At 45.7% G+C, this 18385-nt stretch overlaps 1 protein-coding gene across 3 annotated transcripts in view; it reads right to left on the bottom strand.

Annotated features, from left to right (window-relative positions):
* Positions 1-14108, bottom strand: part of LOC119176980 (enhancer of mRNA-decapping protein 4) — a 311927-nt gene extending 297819 nt beyond the window's left edge. For all 3 annotated transcript variants that reach the window (XM_075884808.1, XM_075884809.1, XM_075884810.1), the window contains exon 1: positions 13916-14108. In XM_075884808.1, the coding sequence (XP_075740923.1) occupies positions 13916-14012 (97 nt within the window). In that variant the 5' untranslated portion in view covers positions 14013-14108. The remainder of the gene's footprint in view (positions 1-13915) is intronic.
* Positions 14109-18385: the final 4277 nt, after the last annotated feature.

Raw genomic sequence — 18385 nt, 5'->3', positions numbered from 1 at the left:
GTAAAATTTTTAAGCAGTCCATTGTACAGATTTGTTTGCTGGAACTTAACTTGGTGCAGGAAATTATATTACGGACAAAAGCAATATTTAGGGTATTACAAACAGGCTAGCAGAGTTATGCAGTTTACAGAGAGCATCGCGAGCTACCCGGTTGTTTGATCTGCCTTTCCTCTCGTTATGCGTACAGTCATATAATACAACACGGTCTCAAGCCTTGCACTAGAAAGCATTTAAGGTGTCCGCAGTGATAAAATGAATTTGCTTCAGGAATGCCGTGCAGATATTGAAGTCCGTTCACAGTGATATCGAGGTTCTCCCCCTCACAAATATAGGCTCCCTAAATATCCTCACTCCACCAATGTGGTGGTTCTACCAGGTGGGATAAATGAACTGTTCAAACAGTATTTTATAGAGTCACTAACACGTTTTTCCTGTTCTACAAAACGACTGAACTTCAGAAAACAACCCTTCAGCTTCCAGAACTTGCTACATAAAAAACCACCCCCTTCTCTATGAAACCCACGCTGCCTTCAATGTAAATGAGCCATCGGTGAGAAACAACACAGCGGCCTGTCAAGGATGACGACCCTTTTAGCCAGTTGTAAGCAACTATGATCGAAGTTGTCACCACCCTAAAACACGGAGACGCACGCACATGAAGGCTCCCTAGCTAAGAATCTCTGGGTGCGGACAGGCCACAATTGAAACCTGTACTCGGCAACGTTTAACGCTAGAACCTGATCTAGTGAGGCATGTCAAGGTGTAATATTCGAGGAGCTAAAGGGTGTTAAATGAGATATAATAGAGATCAGTGAGCTTACGAGGACAGATTAGGCCTAAACTGTCTGATCGCCCTCCCCCTAAGAGCCCTAAGATGGGGCGATCAGAGAGTTTAGGAAATGAAAAGGAGGCCATAAAGTATATATTAATTCGGCAGCCATGCCAGCCGCCCACCATCGAGCCCAACAAGGGGACGCGGCAGCACAATTATAGAAAGACATGCCAGCGCCAGCTGTACAAAGCCACTATAACCGAATATTATGTGACCAAGAGAGGGCACATACACAAGGTTAACCCTTGCCGCCTGGAAGATGGAAGTAACCAGAAGTGAGGAGATGACAGCAAAGATTGAAAGAGAGAAAAGAGGAAGATCAGGAGGGAGAGAGAGACAAGAAAAGGAGACTGCCGATTTCCCCTGGGTGGGTAAGCCCAGGGGTGCCGTCTACGTGAAGCTGGGGCCAAAGGGGTGTGTTGCCTCTGCCGGGGGGGCCCTGAAGGTCCAATCACCCAGCGTCGGCTCAAGGCCCAGGATCCCCTTTTCCCCGGACACGGCTCAGCCACGCATGGCTAGGCGTGGGAGAGGTCGAAACCCTCCATTAGCTCGGGTCCGTGGTGTCGCTACACACCAAACGCCTGCTTGAACAGACGCCCCTGCGGGGAATTTGACAGTGGAATAGAAAAACAACATACTTTGGGCAATTAGTCACGCAAAAGATAGACCTTCCACATTGCTTCAGCGGCATGTGTTGTGTTCCATCTGAAGGTGCTGCTCTACGACAGTCAAAAGCTCGCTCAAGAAGTCAATCGGCTGCTCCAACGAATGCATTGGAATTCCACATAAGCATTTCCTTAGTGTGAAATAAGCATTATTCTATTTCTTGAATGCTATTTCATTGATATCTGCCTTTTGAGTTCCTTTACACACAAGCAGACGCACTTGGCACTAAATGAAGGCACTGGCAACCCAACATGCAAATCTAGTTTTCAGATGTGTCCCATGGTAGATAATGTGCCTAAAATTGAATTAAAAGCAGTTTCCTATAACCTCTTTAAAAAACACACTTTTAGCATTTCCATATTATGTGCCAATGCTGTAAATATTTGTCAATTTTACTAACAGGACGCCTGCAGTGAATTTGACAAGAATTGACCATTTGCGGGAAAACTACTGTGCATGAGCAGTAACGGCACAGGTAGCACCCTCCACAGGCGTTTTGGTTGGAAAACATCAGCCCGGCTAGCCGCCGGTCATACATTCATGTGCCGTTGTTGAGCGGCCTTCCTTTTGTAGTTAGGGCAAATATGCCAGCACACTGCGCGAATTATTTTAGCAAAATAGAAGCATGAAGAGCTGCACCTGACAGTTAATGTTTGGGTGCAAGAAAAACCTACGAAAACCACCAGCGACGGTGTGTTATTGGTTGTGCCTTCAACGTTTATCCTTCTCTTGAGATTTCGCTGGTTTTCCACACAGCTAAACCGCGAAATGAGCGCCAACTTTGACAGGCCCTCGTCCGCGAAGCTGTGTGCTGAAAAGAGAGATGCTCGGCCCGCCCGAGGTCTGCCGGGCCCTCTTTCTCAGGGCCCGGGCTGTCGCAGAGGTGTCCTGGAATAGGGACCCTCCCCATTTTCCTTAATTTTTCATAATAAAATGTTTTCATCACCATAATCATCGGATAACGACATATGGAGTATTGGTAGAGGGTAAAAAATAAACCTTCATAGAAACAGAGGAGTGAAGCGCACGCGGCTCCCCATGGGTGCCCAACTACCATTCTCAGATCATTTACTGTACAACGACACATATATCATCTTGTGTCTTGCATATATCAGCGCTTCCAATAGACAGCACAATACTACTATTAATATGAGTGGATGCACTCCTGCGTATCTGCGCAATCCATGATTGAGATAAAAGCACGGGTAATTGATTGATATGTGGGGTTTAACGTCCCAAAACCACAGTATGATTATGAGAGACGCCGTAGTGGAGGGCTCCGAAAATTTAGACCACCTAGGGTTCTTTAACGTGCACCCAAATCTGAGCACACGATAAAAGCACGGGTAATTTAATCACAGTTTTATGTATCTGCACAATGCATGATTAAGATAGAAGCACGAATAATTTAATCACAGTTGTGGTAGCTGCACCTGTAGCCGCTTTATGTGTAGTAAAAAAGCCATGTTATGTGAATTTGTAACGTTTCTTATTAGAAAAGTGCATCGTCCAACTAATACTCTAATACTCACAAGCGCATTGACGCATATTCATTTACATCGTCAATTGACAGTTTGGTGATTTTAACTGAAGACAATTATATTAGAGTGCACTAGAAATGATTACAGTACACTCTACCAATATATAAAAATATCTCTCCCAGTAATGCAGTCTGTGCATTCCAACGATGTGACTTGTAGTAAGAACTAACCCTGCTGTTTTCACGCAAACGCCGAACCTCACAGACTGTGCACAAACTGCCCTCATCGAACCCAGTTCATCTTCAGATGCTTCAAGGATTAACTTCAAGTGTCTAATATACATTCTTCCTTGAAGGAGCAGGCACGATGAGCCTGCAGAACAGTCGTGGTAGCGGAATGCAGGCATCTCATCACTTGGTCGTTGCTCCGGCTTAAACGCGAGAAATCCTCTTTCCACACCGTTTATACAAACCTACACAGAATGTTTTCCTCTTCTTTTCCATATTCTTTCAATTATAAGCATGCATTTTCGGCACTATGAAATGAGGAAGTATCTGAAGCTCAGGCGCGTCGCATAGGCACTCAGCCCAAGGGAATTAATGTTCTGTGGGGCCCTTGTATACTATAAAACTTTTTTTCTTTGGGATAAAAAAAGGCATGCGACCACTTATTAAGAACGCATTGTTGTAAACAGATAGTGATTCACTACTCGAAAATGCGTTGTATGACCAGTGTGCAGAAAATAAAATGTTTACATCCAGATACCGCTCCCGATTCTCGTCTCCAAATTTGATTATGCGTTAGTAGAAGTAGCTATAGTGAGCCATGCATGTTACGAATGATGGGGCTTTTTAAAGACGATAGTCTTTCTTGGAAATCTTCGACGCAAAAACTTTGATCTGTCTGTCTGTACATTTGTCTGTTTGTCCACCGTTACCACGAACCGGGTACTTGAAACGGCACCAGCCGATACCCGAACGGCTGACCCCATCGCCAGTGCCCACCAATGTTGCTACAGAATCAGCGTTCGTACGTGTGCGATTGTCAATTAAAAAGCAATTATTGCACATATCTGAGGCACCATAACAACACGTATATATTCTGCATGTTTGTCTATTACTAGAAAAGGCATACATAAGTAATTCTAAAAATCGTAGCACTTATCACACTGCGCTGACCATGCGGTGCTTGCACGAAGAAGCGAGTGTTTCCAACGCTTTGCTAAGACAACACGGTGGTGGCACCTACCCGTCGCCTTGCATTCTACACCTTATCACCTCTGAGACAGGCACGCACACTCGTCTCAGGGCCACGCGCTTTGTTTTCTAAAAAAACTGCCAGATGGGGCTCATGCCTCACGTGTGACGTGACCTGACGCGCTCGTTCGCCTCCACTGCACGCTCGAAACGCTCTAACGCAGCGGGTCCGGAATACCATTCACAGATTTTCTTCCGCAGAACATCAAATAAGTTTCTTTTTGTTCACTCTCTCCACACGCAAGACTATCGTCTTTCGACGACATTTGCAGATTAGACGCAGATAAGAGGCCAATTTTTCTACAGAAAATTGCTTGAAAAAAGATGGTTCGCCGTAGAAAGTATTGCAAGCAATGGTTCACAACTGAGTTCATCGTTCCACTCTTTTTTTAAAACCATTTCACATCCATAAATTGTTTCAGTGCTGTTACGCGCTCACTTTTGGCACCCTCTCAATATTTCAGTTCACTTGCGCACCCGCATAGGCATCCTGTAATTCCAGAGGCTAATTAACATCCAAAAAAATTAATACGAGTGCAAACACGCGACACATTCACACACAAACACAGGTATCAAGCACGCACACTGCACCAGTTTGATGCCTGGGTGTGTGTGTGTATGTGCATGAATGTGTGATTCCCGCCTCTGCGCAGCGCACCGCCGCCTTAAGTGACGTGGATGGATGGATTGATTGATATGGCTGTACCCTCTATATTGGGCGGCGGCTAATGCCACCTAGCCGTAATACTTAGTGAACCAAAAACTAGATGTATCTTTTTTTTTCCCTTCAAATAGTGAAGTTGAGGACTGGTACTTTAAATTTAAGGTAAAGGGTTTAATTTTCACTCATGCCTCGATTGTAGCCACCAATCAAATAACCTCCTTCTCATTAATTCTACCCGCTTAAAGTCTATTTTGCCCTCCCTGCCCCTAAACCCCAGTACTTTGAAAAACTCTGCCCCATCATACTGAACTATAGGGTGAAGCCCATTATCAAGTGTTTGGCAGTTTCCTCCTCCTCTCGACACGCACTACATACCGTGTCTACCCTTTTGTTTTTGGCCCGATATGTCTTGGTCCCCAATACTCCTGTACTGGCCTCAAACAGTATCGTAGATCCTTTCCTTAGCAATTTCCTGCTTAAAAGTTCGATAGATTTCTAGTGAAGACTTCTTAATCATGCCGATTCTCCGCATGTCGGTCTCCGTTTCCTTCACCTTCTGCTTAACAAATAGTTCTTTTTGGTTTGGCCCCCTGCTGTTTTCCAAGTATTTACCCGTCAATTTTCTGGTTCGCTTCCTCCATTTTGTATCCACATTCTTCTTGTACAAGTAGCTGGAAACCTTCCTAGCCCAACGCTCCTCCCCATTTCTCTCAATCGCTTCTCAAATTTTATCTTGCTGCTAGCTTCCCTGCACTGAAATGATGACCATCCCATATCACCTTGTACTCCCTGATTCGGTGTATTCCCGTGAGCTCCTAAAGCAAGCCTACCTATTCCACGTTGCTTAATTTCTAATCTTGCTTTTACCTCTCATCTCATGCATGAGACCGCATTGCCGAACGTCAGCCCAGGAACCATGACCCCTTTCCATATTCCTCTCACAACATCATATCTATTGTAATTCCACAGGGCCCTATTTTTCATCACTGCTGCATTCCTGTTACCTTTAGTCGTCACGTATATTTCGTGTTCCCTCAAGTACTCGATCCCCTTGCTCATCCATACGCCCAGATATTTGTATTCATCTGTTATCTCTAGCGTGACCTCCTGTATCCTGAGCTCACTACCTTCAATATCATTAAAAATCATGACTGCTGATTTTTCCTTACTGAATCTGAAATCTAAGCTATCTCCCTCATTAGCGCAGACATCCATCAATCTCTGCAAATCTTCCTTGTTGTCGGCCATTAGCACTATATCATCTGCGTACATCAATGCTGGTAGAGCCTGTTGAATGAGTTTTCCTTGTTTGACGAAAGAGAGGTTGAAGCCATGTCCACGTTCCTCTTATTTGGCCTCTAATCCTTGTAGGTACATCATGAATAACAAAAGTGACCGAGGACACCCCTGCCTAAGCGCCCTATTGATCTCTGTAAGCTTGGATGCCTGTTTTTCCCATTTTATATCTACCTTGTTGCTTTTATAGATATCCTTTGAAAGATTAGTGACTCCATCTCCCACACCTAGTGTGTCCAGTATTCCCCACAAGTCCTCTTGAACCATGCTATCGTACGCTCCCTCGATATCCAAAAACGCTAGCCACAGGGACCTGTGTTCCTTTTCTGCTATTTCGATGCACTCGGTGCTATTTCGATGCACTCGGTCAGTGAGAACAGATTGTTTTCCAACCTCCTGTGTTTCCGAAACCCATTCTGCAGTTCCCCCAGCACCCCCTCATCCTCTATTCATGCCTGCAGTCTTTTCACGTGCAAATCCGTGCCAATGCCACCTGGCGGTTTCCTCTCAAGGCGCCATGCGCTAGCCGGCGCATTCAAAACATACTTCCGTATTCTAGCCCCTGTACCAACACCATGTGAGCACATAGAAGACAACACCATGAATGGAAGGCAACAGCCAACACTATCAAAGGCGTGTAACCAGTCATAGAAAACTTGTACTACATATGTACATTTGTATTCCTTTTCGGAGGGCCTTAGTGTGGCGATGCATGCCATTGAGATTCTACTGAGAGTTCCATGCTGACGAATCAAACAGACCTTACAGAAAGTGCGGGCACACATGCAGAAGGCACAGCAACAACCACTAGCCAGACACAAAACACCGTACGCAAAGATTGCGGGCCTAGCGTTAGTCACAGAATGGAGCTCGCAAACGGTTAGTGTGCGACAAATTTGCAGTGGCGCAAAAAGCTAACGCAATCCTTTGCATACGCTATTCGAAAACTCCCTAGTCGTCGCAACAAAGTACCAACCCTAGACAATGCCAAGACTTTCCTTCCAAACAACCGAGAATTCAGTGATCAAAACGTTCTGTCAAGTTATTAAGCTACTTACACATCAACATGGTCGAATAATAATAATAATAAAAAACAGTGTCTGATAAAGCAGTATGATTGCTTGGATGGGGCAAATCTCGCGCGCACCGGAAAATCAGCCACCTAGACAAAGACGCAGCTTCTAACCCCCCTATTCATCACCGCTCCTTCACTTGACTTGAAACCGCCTTTAATCCAGCGCGTTTGAAACACGTCTCTGCGTTTGTGCTGCCTTGGCACCGCTTAAAGACAGCGCGTTCGAAACGCGTATGTGCTTCATTGAAGTAGGTGGCAAGTCAAGTTCAAATCAAGCAGCGTTTCTGAATACGGAGAGAGACGCTGCTGGGATGCCGATGAGTGCAGACGCGTGCACATCTCCGTATGTTCTTGTCTTTTCTGTATGGTTCAACCCTTGAATCGTCCAGAAATTGCCACAGGCGTGTAGGGGAGATGCTCCGGTATCGGTGGACTCCAGTTTCACTGAAATCGGACCATTTTTCTTGTTTTTACGGCCACTTCTTCGTTCGCCCATGTGGAGCCTTCGCTACCTCTAGCGTCCAGTAGAGGAGCGGCAGCGACGACGCCGGGAGACGCTCGCCCGAAGACGACAACCACGGCGTTGCCGCGGTTGCTGACGGCTATGGACTCGACTGGGGAGTCGCAAACAGCGTCCGTACGACAATCCGAACCAGGCTTGGGTGAAGAAGTCATGGACTTTGCCGCGCAAAACCGGGATGAAGCAGCACTGCCTGGGAACTGCAACGCGGCGTCCACGCACGCCGACGCAGATTTTTCCGCCCCAACGGAGACCGACCGCACAGAGGAGGGATGGCAAATATCCCAATCGCTCAGAGCGAAGAAGAAACAGGCGAAGGAGCGGAAATTTCAACAAGGAGGGGACTTCTCCGCAGGCAGCAGACCTACGACGGACAACCAGCCAAAGCGCCGGGGTCGACCTACAAGACGGAGGCCCCCAGCACTACCCAAGGACGATCTGAAAGTAGTCTTCCGACCTCACCAGGGACTGCCTCTGAAGAATGTGACCACCCAAGCGATCTCCGACGCTATAGTGGAGGCTTGCCAAGGAAAAGTCAGGTGGGATCAGTTTATTCTCCGCATCCGACCGGGGTCCAACATTGCGCTAGCGTCGACTCCAGACACGACCGTCGCGATGGCGAGGAGAGGCGTCACGTCTTTGAATATCAACGGAAGACCACACCCGGTCAACGTCTACGTTACGGCAGGTGAAGGAACCAAAAAAGGTGTTACTCACGGTATAGAGCCTCACACCCCGTCTGAGACCATCAAAGCGAGCATCCGTTTTCGCATCCAGAGCGTGACGCTGGTCGACACTCGGATGTTGGGAGACTCTCAGAGTGCCGTCTTGACTTTCTTCGGGGACATTCTACCAAGATATGTTTACTACAGAGGAGGTGAGAAGGAGTGTATTCCTTTTCGTAACACCGTCCAATTCTGCCGAGCGTGTGGGGCGGTTGGCCACCGCACCGACGTGTGTCCGCAGCCAGACTCACCGTGTGCCATACCTGTGGAATGCGCAACCCCGAAGTAAACCATAATTGCACTCCGACATGCGCAATTTGCATGGGAAACCATATCACTGGAGACCGCAGTTGTCTGAAACGCCTCAAGCCTATTCGCAAGCAAGCAGCGAAACCACCCAAAAAACCACACAAGCCAGCCCCTCGCTGGTTTCAGTCGGAGGAAGAGGAATCAGAATGGGAATACGGACGAGGCGGGACCCGAAAGAGCCGTTCCAGAACCCGCACGCCGTCGAAAAACCGTGCCGTGGAGACAGGACAACCAGGACAGCGGCATCCAAAGTCGACTTCGACGCCGAGAGCAATCTCCCAGGACAATCCGAACGCGCAAGCCGTTCCGAGAAGCAAGCCACCGGGGGCGTGTCCTGCACATAGCAACCCACAGGCGGACGCGGTAAGCTATGCGCAAGCCGTATCTCCCACTACCAAACATAAACCCGTTACACCAACGATCACAGAACACCCAGAACACAAGCGGGTAGTAGCTGAAAACAGACAACTAAGAACAGAACTACAGTAGGTTAAGTCTCGAATGGCGCGCCTGGAGTCACTACTAAACCAGTCGAGCAACACACAAAGCCCGGCGAGCACACCTGTTGTCTCGCAGCCCGTTGCGCAGCCCGTGGAAACGCAACCACCACAAACACCGCCAACAGCGTTCCTAGTTCAACAAATTCAACTTGTTTTTGCCAAACTAGGCCAGATGGAAAGCACCATAAGCGACTTGAGTCAGGCGCAGAATCCTCGCAAGAGATCTTGTCAGAGCCCGGGTGCCCCCACCAGACAACCTAAAGAAAGTGGAATAACAGATTCCGAGAATACCAATCATGGCTAGACACCGTAACAATAAAAAGACCGAGCAAACGGAAATATGGCAGTGGAACTGCTGCTCATTGAGAACAAAACTTGAAAATTTCAAACAATTTATTGGAGCATCTCCAATCCCTCCTGATATAATCTGCCTTCAGGAAGTAGGCAAATTTCAGATAAATCTGAGAGGGTACATAAGACATGTTAACCCAAAGTACCCACAAGTGGCGACATTTACCAAAAAAGATATCGCATTGAGTGTCAGCTACGTGAGCAATGAGGCAGTGCAACACCAGATAATAACAGTGTGGCCCAAAAAACGTGGAGGACCAAAAACAGTGGGGGTCAATATATATAGCCCACCTAAGGAGAGACGAGCCGACTTTGAGAACATTATAGCACATGCGATGGGTTTATTGAAAGAGAAAGACAGGTTAGTTATCATGGGGGATTTTAATGCGCCACACAGAAATTGGGGATATAAGCAGGACAGCCCTAAGGGCAAACTCCTTGTAGACCTTGTTGAACGGTATGATATCTGCCAACTTACACAACCAGACCTACCGACACGGGTCGGGAATAGCTTAACAAAAGACACGTCACCGGACTTAACGTTTACAAATTCTGGAGGAAACGTCTCATGGGCGCACCTTGGAGAAAACTTGGGAAGCGACCACTACATTCTCGGAATAACTATTAATGCCGCCACGACAAGAAGAATGGGGAAAGCGACAATATCTGATTGGAACAAATTTAGGGAGAACGTAGGAGACCAAGGGGAAATAATAGATCTAGGTAACTGGGTGACACAGATAAAGGAGGCACACAGGAAAGTGACAAAGGAAATAGAAACAAGCGTGGAAATCCCAGAAGTCGACAAGCACCTGCTACATTTGTGGGACGCGCGGAGAAGCCTCACAAAGCGATGGCGGAAGCAAAAGCTTAATCGCAAATTGAAGATAAGGATAGCTCAGTTGTCACAGGAAGCCAATGACTACGCACGTCAACTAAATAACAGTAACTGGAGGCAATTTAGTAACTCACTTAGAGGGACGTTAGGAACCAAAAAGACCTGGCACATCCTGAGGAGTATGATCGATCCAGGGGCAACAAAAACAATGACGAACAGGGCTTTAAGAATTCTGGAGAATGAATTTAAAGGTAACGATGACGCACTTATCTACGAAGTCAAGAAATTATATGTCGGACAAGACGCATGTGAAGTGGTACATGGCAAATATGCAGGAAAAGAACAACCAGAGTTAGACGCTCCCATAACATTTGAAGAGGTTTATGGGGCGGCCCAGTCTTTCAAAAAGAATACCGCCCCAGGACGAGACAAAATAACAAACTCTATGCTTAGAAATTTGAGTGATGCGGCCCTTCGACGAATCACGGATTTCTTTAATGAAAAGGTATGGGTAGATGGAGGAAACCTTCCAGTAGAATGGAAGGACTCAAACATCATGTTAATACCAAAACCAGGAAAACCAAGAGATATTAAGAACCTCCGACCAATCTCCCTTACCTCATGCTTGGGTAAGCTTTTTGAAAAAACAATATTGACTAGATTGACAGACTATGTAGAGAGAGAGGGTCTGCTACCGGTGAATGTGTTCGGTTTCCGACCACATGTATCGGCCCAGGATGTTTTCCTGCTGTTGCAAAATGACGTCATGAACCCAAACAGAGGTACAAGCGACGAATTCGTACTAGCACTAGATATCAAGAAAGCATTCGATACAATATCACACAAGGTGATAATGGAAGGCCTCGAATCGATTAACTGCGGCCAACGAATATATGAGTATGTCCGGTAATTTCTGACAAGCAGGAAAGCTACCATTTCTTTAGGCTCGGTTACATCTGAAACCTTCGACTACCCAAATAGAGGCACCCCCCAGGGAGCCATGCTATCCCCGATACTATTTAATATCGGCCTGAGAAAGCTCGCATGTGAGCTGGAAAATATAAAAGGTCTAGGAGCAGCTCTTTACGCAGACGATGTCACCTTATGGACAAAGGGTGGCTCTTATGCGGACAAAGAAAACGCCCTCCAGGAGGCAGTAGATAAAATACAAGCTTTCGTGACAGCTGCACGAATGCAATGCTCGCCGGAAAAAACTGAAATGGTTAGAATTAGGGCAAGATACGCAAAGAAAAAGGACTTAATACCGGTAGCAGCACTGCTGGATGGGAGACAAATCAGGGAGGCAGATGTAATACGCGTGCTTGGCATGTGGATACAAGGAAATTCGGGAACGTCACACACACTACAAAGGCTACGGGGAACCACGGCGAATGTGGCCCGGATGATCAGGCGGATAGCAAATAGCCAAATGGGACTAGAGGAGAAAGAAACCATTGCACTCGTTCATGCATTTGTGATCAGCCGAGTTACGTACGCGCTACCGTACCAGACAATGACAAACCAGGAGACAAAGCAAATAAACACAATAATAAGGAAAGCATTCAAAGCAGCATTGGGGATTCCGGAAAATGCCAAAACCGAGAGGGTAGAGAAATTGGGCATATACAATACCTTTGAGGAGTATGCGAATGCGGTGCTTTTTATCTCAAAAGGAAAGGCTCAATTCAAGCTATCATGGGAGAAGAATTCTGGAAAAGATGGGATATACATTGCGACCGTTATATTGTGGCGAGGAAACGGTGCTAGTAGATGCGGAAAAACGCACACATTTAACTGTAGCGCCTATTCCCAGAAATATGCATCCGACGTATCACGCAGGAAGGAGGAAAGCGAGAGCAGACTCCTTACGCAAAGCATTTCAGAATAGCTCAGAAGCCGTCTTTACAGACGTAAGTAAACCGAGCAGAGGGTCACATGTAGTGGCAATTGTAGCACAAAATCAAACCACAATGGCGTCGGTTAAAACTTGTTTCACACGAGTGGCAGAGGCGGCAGCAATAGCCATAGCCATATCCAACGCAGAAATCAGGGGAGAATCAGTGGTTGTGCTCTCCGATTCACAGGCGGCATGCCGAATGTTTCTCTGAGGAACGCTACCTAAAATAGCGTATAAATTTTTAAATAAACCCATAACAGGAGACCATCACATTATATGGTGTCCTGCTCACGAAGGTTTGGAGGGGAACGTCGTAGCAGACCGTATAGCTCAAGGCATCACCAACCGAGCGACGGCAGGCCACGACGTTGAACCTCTTTCCAATTCGCGTGACATCCTCCTCCAACAAAGGAAGCAACGAAAGGAATATGGGCTTCCACATAAGGACTTGGATAGCCAGCAAAGCAGGGATTGGAGACGCATACAAACCAATAGCTTTCCCAATTTGTACCATCTAAGTAGAATATATCCCGCAAGATATAAAGACACCTGTCCGTGGTGTTCACAAGTACCAACACTTAGCCACATAACATGGGAGTGCACCCAGAGGCCCACACACATCGACAGCCCACACATCACGAAGCAACCACACATGTTTCACAGGCAGTGGGAGGCATGGCTTGCGGACGAGGACAGGCAGAGCCAAACAGCTTTGCTTGACCAGGTCCAGCGAGCCGCTCGTGCCAGCGGAGCCCTGGACTGAGGGCCCGACCAAACTGCCTGCATTTAAATTTTTTTTCTCTCTGAATAAAGTTTCTTCCTCCTTTCTGAATACGGAGGAAAACACACACCGTATTCTCTCGATATAACTCCACCGGTCCTTACATGAATGTAAAAGCAAATAACTGGCCGCTTTTAGGAGCTCGACTGCAGCTCGAACATGTTTAGAGACAATTTCAACAACAAAAAATCTTGAAAAGCTTAAATTTATAGTACTTAATTAAAACAGCGTAGCCCTAAGTGCTCCCGAGATATCTTCTGCAGCGAAACTACCTCCATAGACAATTTGGCACTTCAACCTCCAGACACTGGCAAAGTTTTAAGCGATCAAAAAATTAATCTGTCATGTTCTCAAGTTACTAGCACGTCAAAGTGCGAAAAACTTGAATATATGACGCATACGAAGTAATACCCGTCAATGAGAGATACTGATCCCAGTTTTCCTTTATGATACGAATTGCGCGCGTGCGCGCCAAAACAACCGGCTAAACAAAGACGACGTTAAGAACTCCAGAAACGCGTTTTATTTCGGTTCACCTTAATGCACTAGACTCCATCGAAATGCAAAACCAACGTATCTAAACACTTTCTTTTCCAACAACATTTTCAGAATGCATCGCAGCGTAGAAGCACCAGAGATAGGAGAAGCGCGAAATCTAGCACATCTTTAGCAACGCTGGTTGTCAAATAAGCTTAAGCCTAGTCGCGAATGGTCAATTACTTACAAGCACTAGCTGGAGTTTCTCCCACGTGAAGAATGTCTTTCAGCAGCCGCGTGACCTCGCTCTGGTCAAGAGAGCTTTCTTGTGATTTTGTGTCCATCAGTCACCTTCTTACAGCTCGTAGACAGCAAGCGCCCGAACTACCTGAACGCAAATCTTGCTCACACGCATGCTCACAGAACACCTACCAGGCATGCTCCCTGGACCGGATCAGGTGCGAAAGAGAAGCGGTTAAGTAGATGTGGACGCCAGGGAGCGCTAAAAACAAGTTGCAAAAAGAAGTAGCAAACGACCGGTCATCGTGATGACACGCAAAACCTATTTTCACTTTTCAGACTCTTAAGAGTGTTGTTCAAAACAATTATGCCAAATTTTCGCACCGAGGGAATCGCGTGTCATCCGTAAAGAGAGAATGGACGAGAGGTTGGTTCCTCTACCGTGGCTGAGCGGCCTACGGAGCGCACTGAAGCCTCCGAGGAGAAGCCGCGCGGGGCGCGCGCAACCGTTTATACGTTTTTAGAGGGCTCAGAGCTCTGAGGCCTATGGTTCTAAAGGGGCACAAATATTTGAGCCACACGGAGTTCGTGGAAGAAGTAATCGACGTAAACACAAGGGCCGAGCTAAGTCAGACATGGGCTATATTAACATGCAGAGTGGCAGGAATAGGTTACAGTGGGAAGAGCAGTTCAGGCAGGAGGAACTGATGGTATATAGGGTTGTGGAGACACACCTTCTGGACACGGAGCAACCACCTTGCAATTCAGACCACGCATGGGAACATTGTAATAGAACAGAAGGCAGCAGAAAAGCGGGTGGTATTGCGGCATTCATTTATAAAAGTGCAGACTGGCAAAGGGTCAAGCAGGAGTGCAAGGAACATTTGTTGCTAAAAGGGAAAGTGGCAGGGCAAATGACACTCCTTGGTTTGCTGTACTTGTGGACGGGAGCTAAGGCCAACGAGGAAAACGAGGCAATGGTCGAGTTTATATAAAGGACGTTGAGGAATTAGGAAGAGAGAGCAAGATAATTATACTAGGAGATATGAATGCTCACATAGAAGATACTGAACAGGCAAAATGATCATAGATGTGTGAAAGGCATGATTTGATTTGCAACAGTACTGAGAAGTGTGAAGGGCAAGTAACATGAGAGGTATGAAGGTTACAGTCGACGATAGATTACGCACTGCTGTCACATAGAATGTACGATAAGCTCAGGGGAATGCACATAAATGAAGGTGGCTCCAGAAGTCTGGGTAGTTATCACAACGTATCAAGATAAGCTTTGGAAGAGCAGTGAAAGTGGAAAGGAGGCAAGATGAGCGACTACAGTAAAATTTTCATTCAGAAAGGCAAATAGCAATTGCTACTAAATAAATCAAGAAAGTAATCACTGAGGATAATAAAACAGTGTGCACACACACAAATCTAATTAGACTGTTTGAGCTAGAGCTTACTAAGGCACGTGACAAGTCACACCGGAAAAGAAGACACAAGCCCAAGAGTTGGTGGGATGATGAAGTTAAGAGAGCCATAGCAAAACGTCAGGAAGCCTCTAGGGAACACAGACATGCTAAGCAGCGGGGTGAACCGACAGATGATGTTGAAAGAAAATGGGACATCTTTCTAAGCTGTAGAAAAGAAGCATTCCTTCTGCCCTTCTGATCAATGAAAAGATTAGAAGAAAGTGGGCTCAGAGTAAGGCAGAAGTACATAAAAAGGACAGAAAGGCAGCTGCGAAACTTTGGAACAATCTAAACTCCCTAAGAAATGAAATAAGCCTAGAGCAGAGATTTATAACTACAGCTCAAGGTGCTAAGCGAGAAGGGAACGAAGCCATTGAATATATAAGAACAAGGGTGACAGAAAAATTTCAACAAAGAAGTGCCTTATGCACCACAATAGACAAGGATGCACAAGGCGCAATGGCTCCATTTTCACAACGAGAGTGGGAAAGGGCTGAGAAGAGGGTTCCAAGTAGTACATCAACAGGCCCAGATGGCATTTCAATTATGCTGATAAATACACTGGGTTCGAACTCTAAACAGACTTTGAGAGAGGCAGTGAGCAGAACAAGAATCGATGGTGAAGTCCCCGATGGATGGAAACTTAGCAGGATGAGCATGAGCTATAAAGGAAAAGGGGACAAAGCTGACATAAACAACATACCGTCCTATAACAGTGACATCAGTGGCCTACAGGCTCTCGATGCAGATTATGAAGGAAAGACTGCAGGCATGGATAGAGGATGAGGGGGTGCTGGGGAACTGCAGAAGGGGTTTAGAAAACACAAGAAGTTGGAAGACAATCTGTTCTCACTGAAGCAGTGCATCGAAATAGCAGAAAAGGAACTCGGGCCCCTGTGGCTCGCATTCTTGGATATCAAGGAAGCGTACGTTAGCGTGGTTTAAGAGGACTTGTGGGGAATACTGGACACACTAGGTGTGGAAGATGGGGTCAGTAATATTTTAAAGGAAATCTATAAAAGTAACAAAAGGTATTTATAAAGTGGGAAAAACAGGTATCATAGCCCACAGAGGTGAAACGGGGACTTAGGCAGGGGTGTCCTCTGTCACCCTTGCTATTCATGATGTACCTACACGGATTAGAGGTCAAATTAGAGGGAAGTGGACTTGGCTTCAACCTCTCTTTCGTCAAACAAGGAAAACTCATTGAACAGGCACCACCAGCATTAATGTACGCAGATGATATAGTGCTAATGGCCGACAACAAGGAAGATTTGTTGATTGATGGACATCTGCGGTAATGAGAGAGATAGGTTAGCTTTTAGATTCAGTAAGGAAAAATCAGCAGTCATGATTTTGAAGGTAGTGAACTTAGGATACAGAAGGTCACGCTAGAGATAACAGATGGATACAAATATCTAGGCGTTTGGATAAGCAATGGGACTGAGTACCTAAGGGAACATGAAATATACGTAACGACTAAAGGTAATAGGAATGCAGCAGTGATGAAAAATAGGGCTCTGTGGACTTACAATAGGTATGATGTTGTGAGAGGAATATGGAAAGGGGTGATGGTTCTTATGTCTGATGTTCGGCAATGCGGTCTTGCGCATGAGATCAGAAGTTAAAGCAAGATTAGAAATTACGCAACGTGGAATAGGTAGGCTTGCTTTAGGAGCTCACGGGAATACACCAAATCAGGGAGTACAAGGTGATAAGGGATGGACATCATTTGAGCGCAGGGAAGCTAGCAGCAAGATAAAATTTGAGAAGCGATTGAGAGAAATAGGGGAGGAGCATTGGGCTAGGAAGGTTTTCAGCTACTTGTACAAGAAATATGTGGATACAAAATGGAGGAAGCGAACCAGAAAATTGATTGGTAAATACTTGGAAAACAGCAGTGGGCCAAACCAAAAAGAACTATCTGTTAAGCAGAAGGTGAAGGAAACGGAGACCGACATGCGGAGAATCGGCATGATTAAGAAGTCCGCACTAGAGATCTATCGGACTTTCATGCAGGAAATTGCCAAGGAAAGGATCTATGATAATAATCGGGGTAGTTCTGTACTGTTTGAGGCCAGGACGGGAGTATTGGGAACCAAGACTTATCGGGCCCAATACGAAAGGGTAGACACGGTATGCAGTGCGTGTGGAGAGGAGGAGGAAACTGCCGAACACTTGATAATGTTCTGTAAAGGGCTTCACCCTATAGTTCAGCGTGATGGCGCAGAGTTTTTCAAAGCACTGGGGTATAGGGACAGGGAGGGTAAAATAGACCTTAAGCAGGTAGAATTAACTAGAAGAAGGTTATCCGATTTGTGGCTAAAGTCAAGGCACTAGTGAAAATTAAACCCTTCACTGCAAAGTACGAGTTCTCAAGTGCAAGATAAATAAATAAATAAATAAATATATATATATATATATATATATATATATATATATATATATATATATATATATATATATATATATATATATATATATATATATATATATATATATATATATATATATATATATATATATATATATTTCGATGGAGGCGGAAATGTTGTAGGCCCGTGTGCTCAGATTTGGGTGCACGTTAGAGAACCCCAGGTGGTCTAAATTTCCAGAGCCCTCCACTACGGCGTCTCTCATAATCATGTGGTGGTTTTGGGACGTTAAACCCCACATATCAATCAATATATATATAAATATAAATATAAATAATTATATATATATATATATATATATATATATATATATATATATATATATATATATATATATATATATGTCCCGGTGCCGCGCAGTTGCCAACCGGATAAAAAAAATCCGCGTGGTGATGGAACTGCATTACGAGGCCTGGGGTGCGGCCTCACCGTTAACCGACGCCGGGAACGCACTCCCTCACCAGAGAAGGATTGGCCACCCTAGTGCAGTATCTCGCCACTACCTCACACATGCATACGTCAAATAACTCCCGGCCCTCAGTCCCCAGCAGCTGCGAAGCAACTGACCACGGC

This window comes from Rhipicephalus microplus, unplaced genomic scaffold (assembly GCF_043290135.1).
Source record: "Rhipicephalus microplus isolate Deutch F79 unplaced genomic scaffold, USDA_Rmic scaffold_48, whole genome shotgun sequence".
NCBI classification, from domain to species: Eukaryota; Metazoa; Arthropoda; class Arachnida; order Ixodida; family Ixodidae; genus Rhipicephalus; species Rhipicephalus microplus.
The sequence above is the reverse complement of the archived record's forward strand: the minus strand, read 5'-3'. Positions and strand labels throughout refer to the sequence as shown.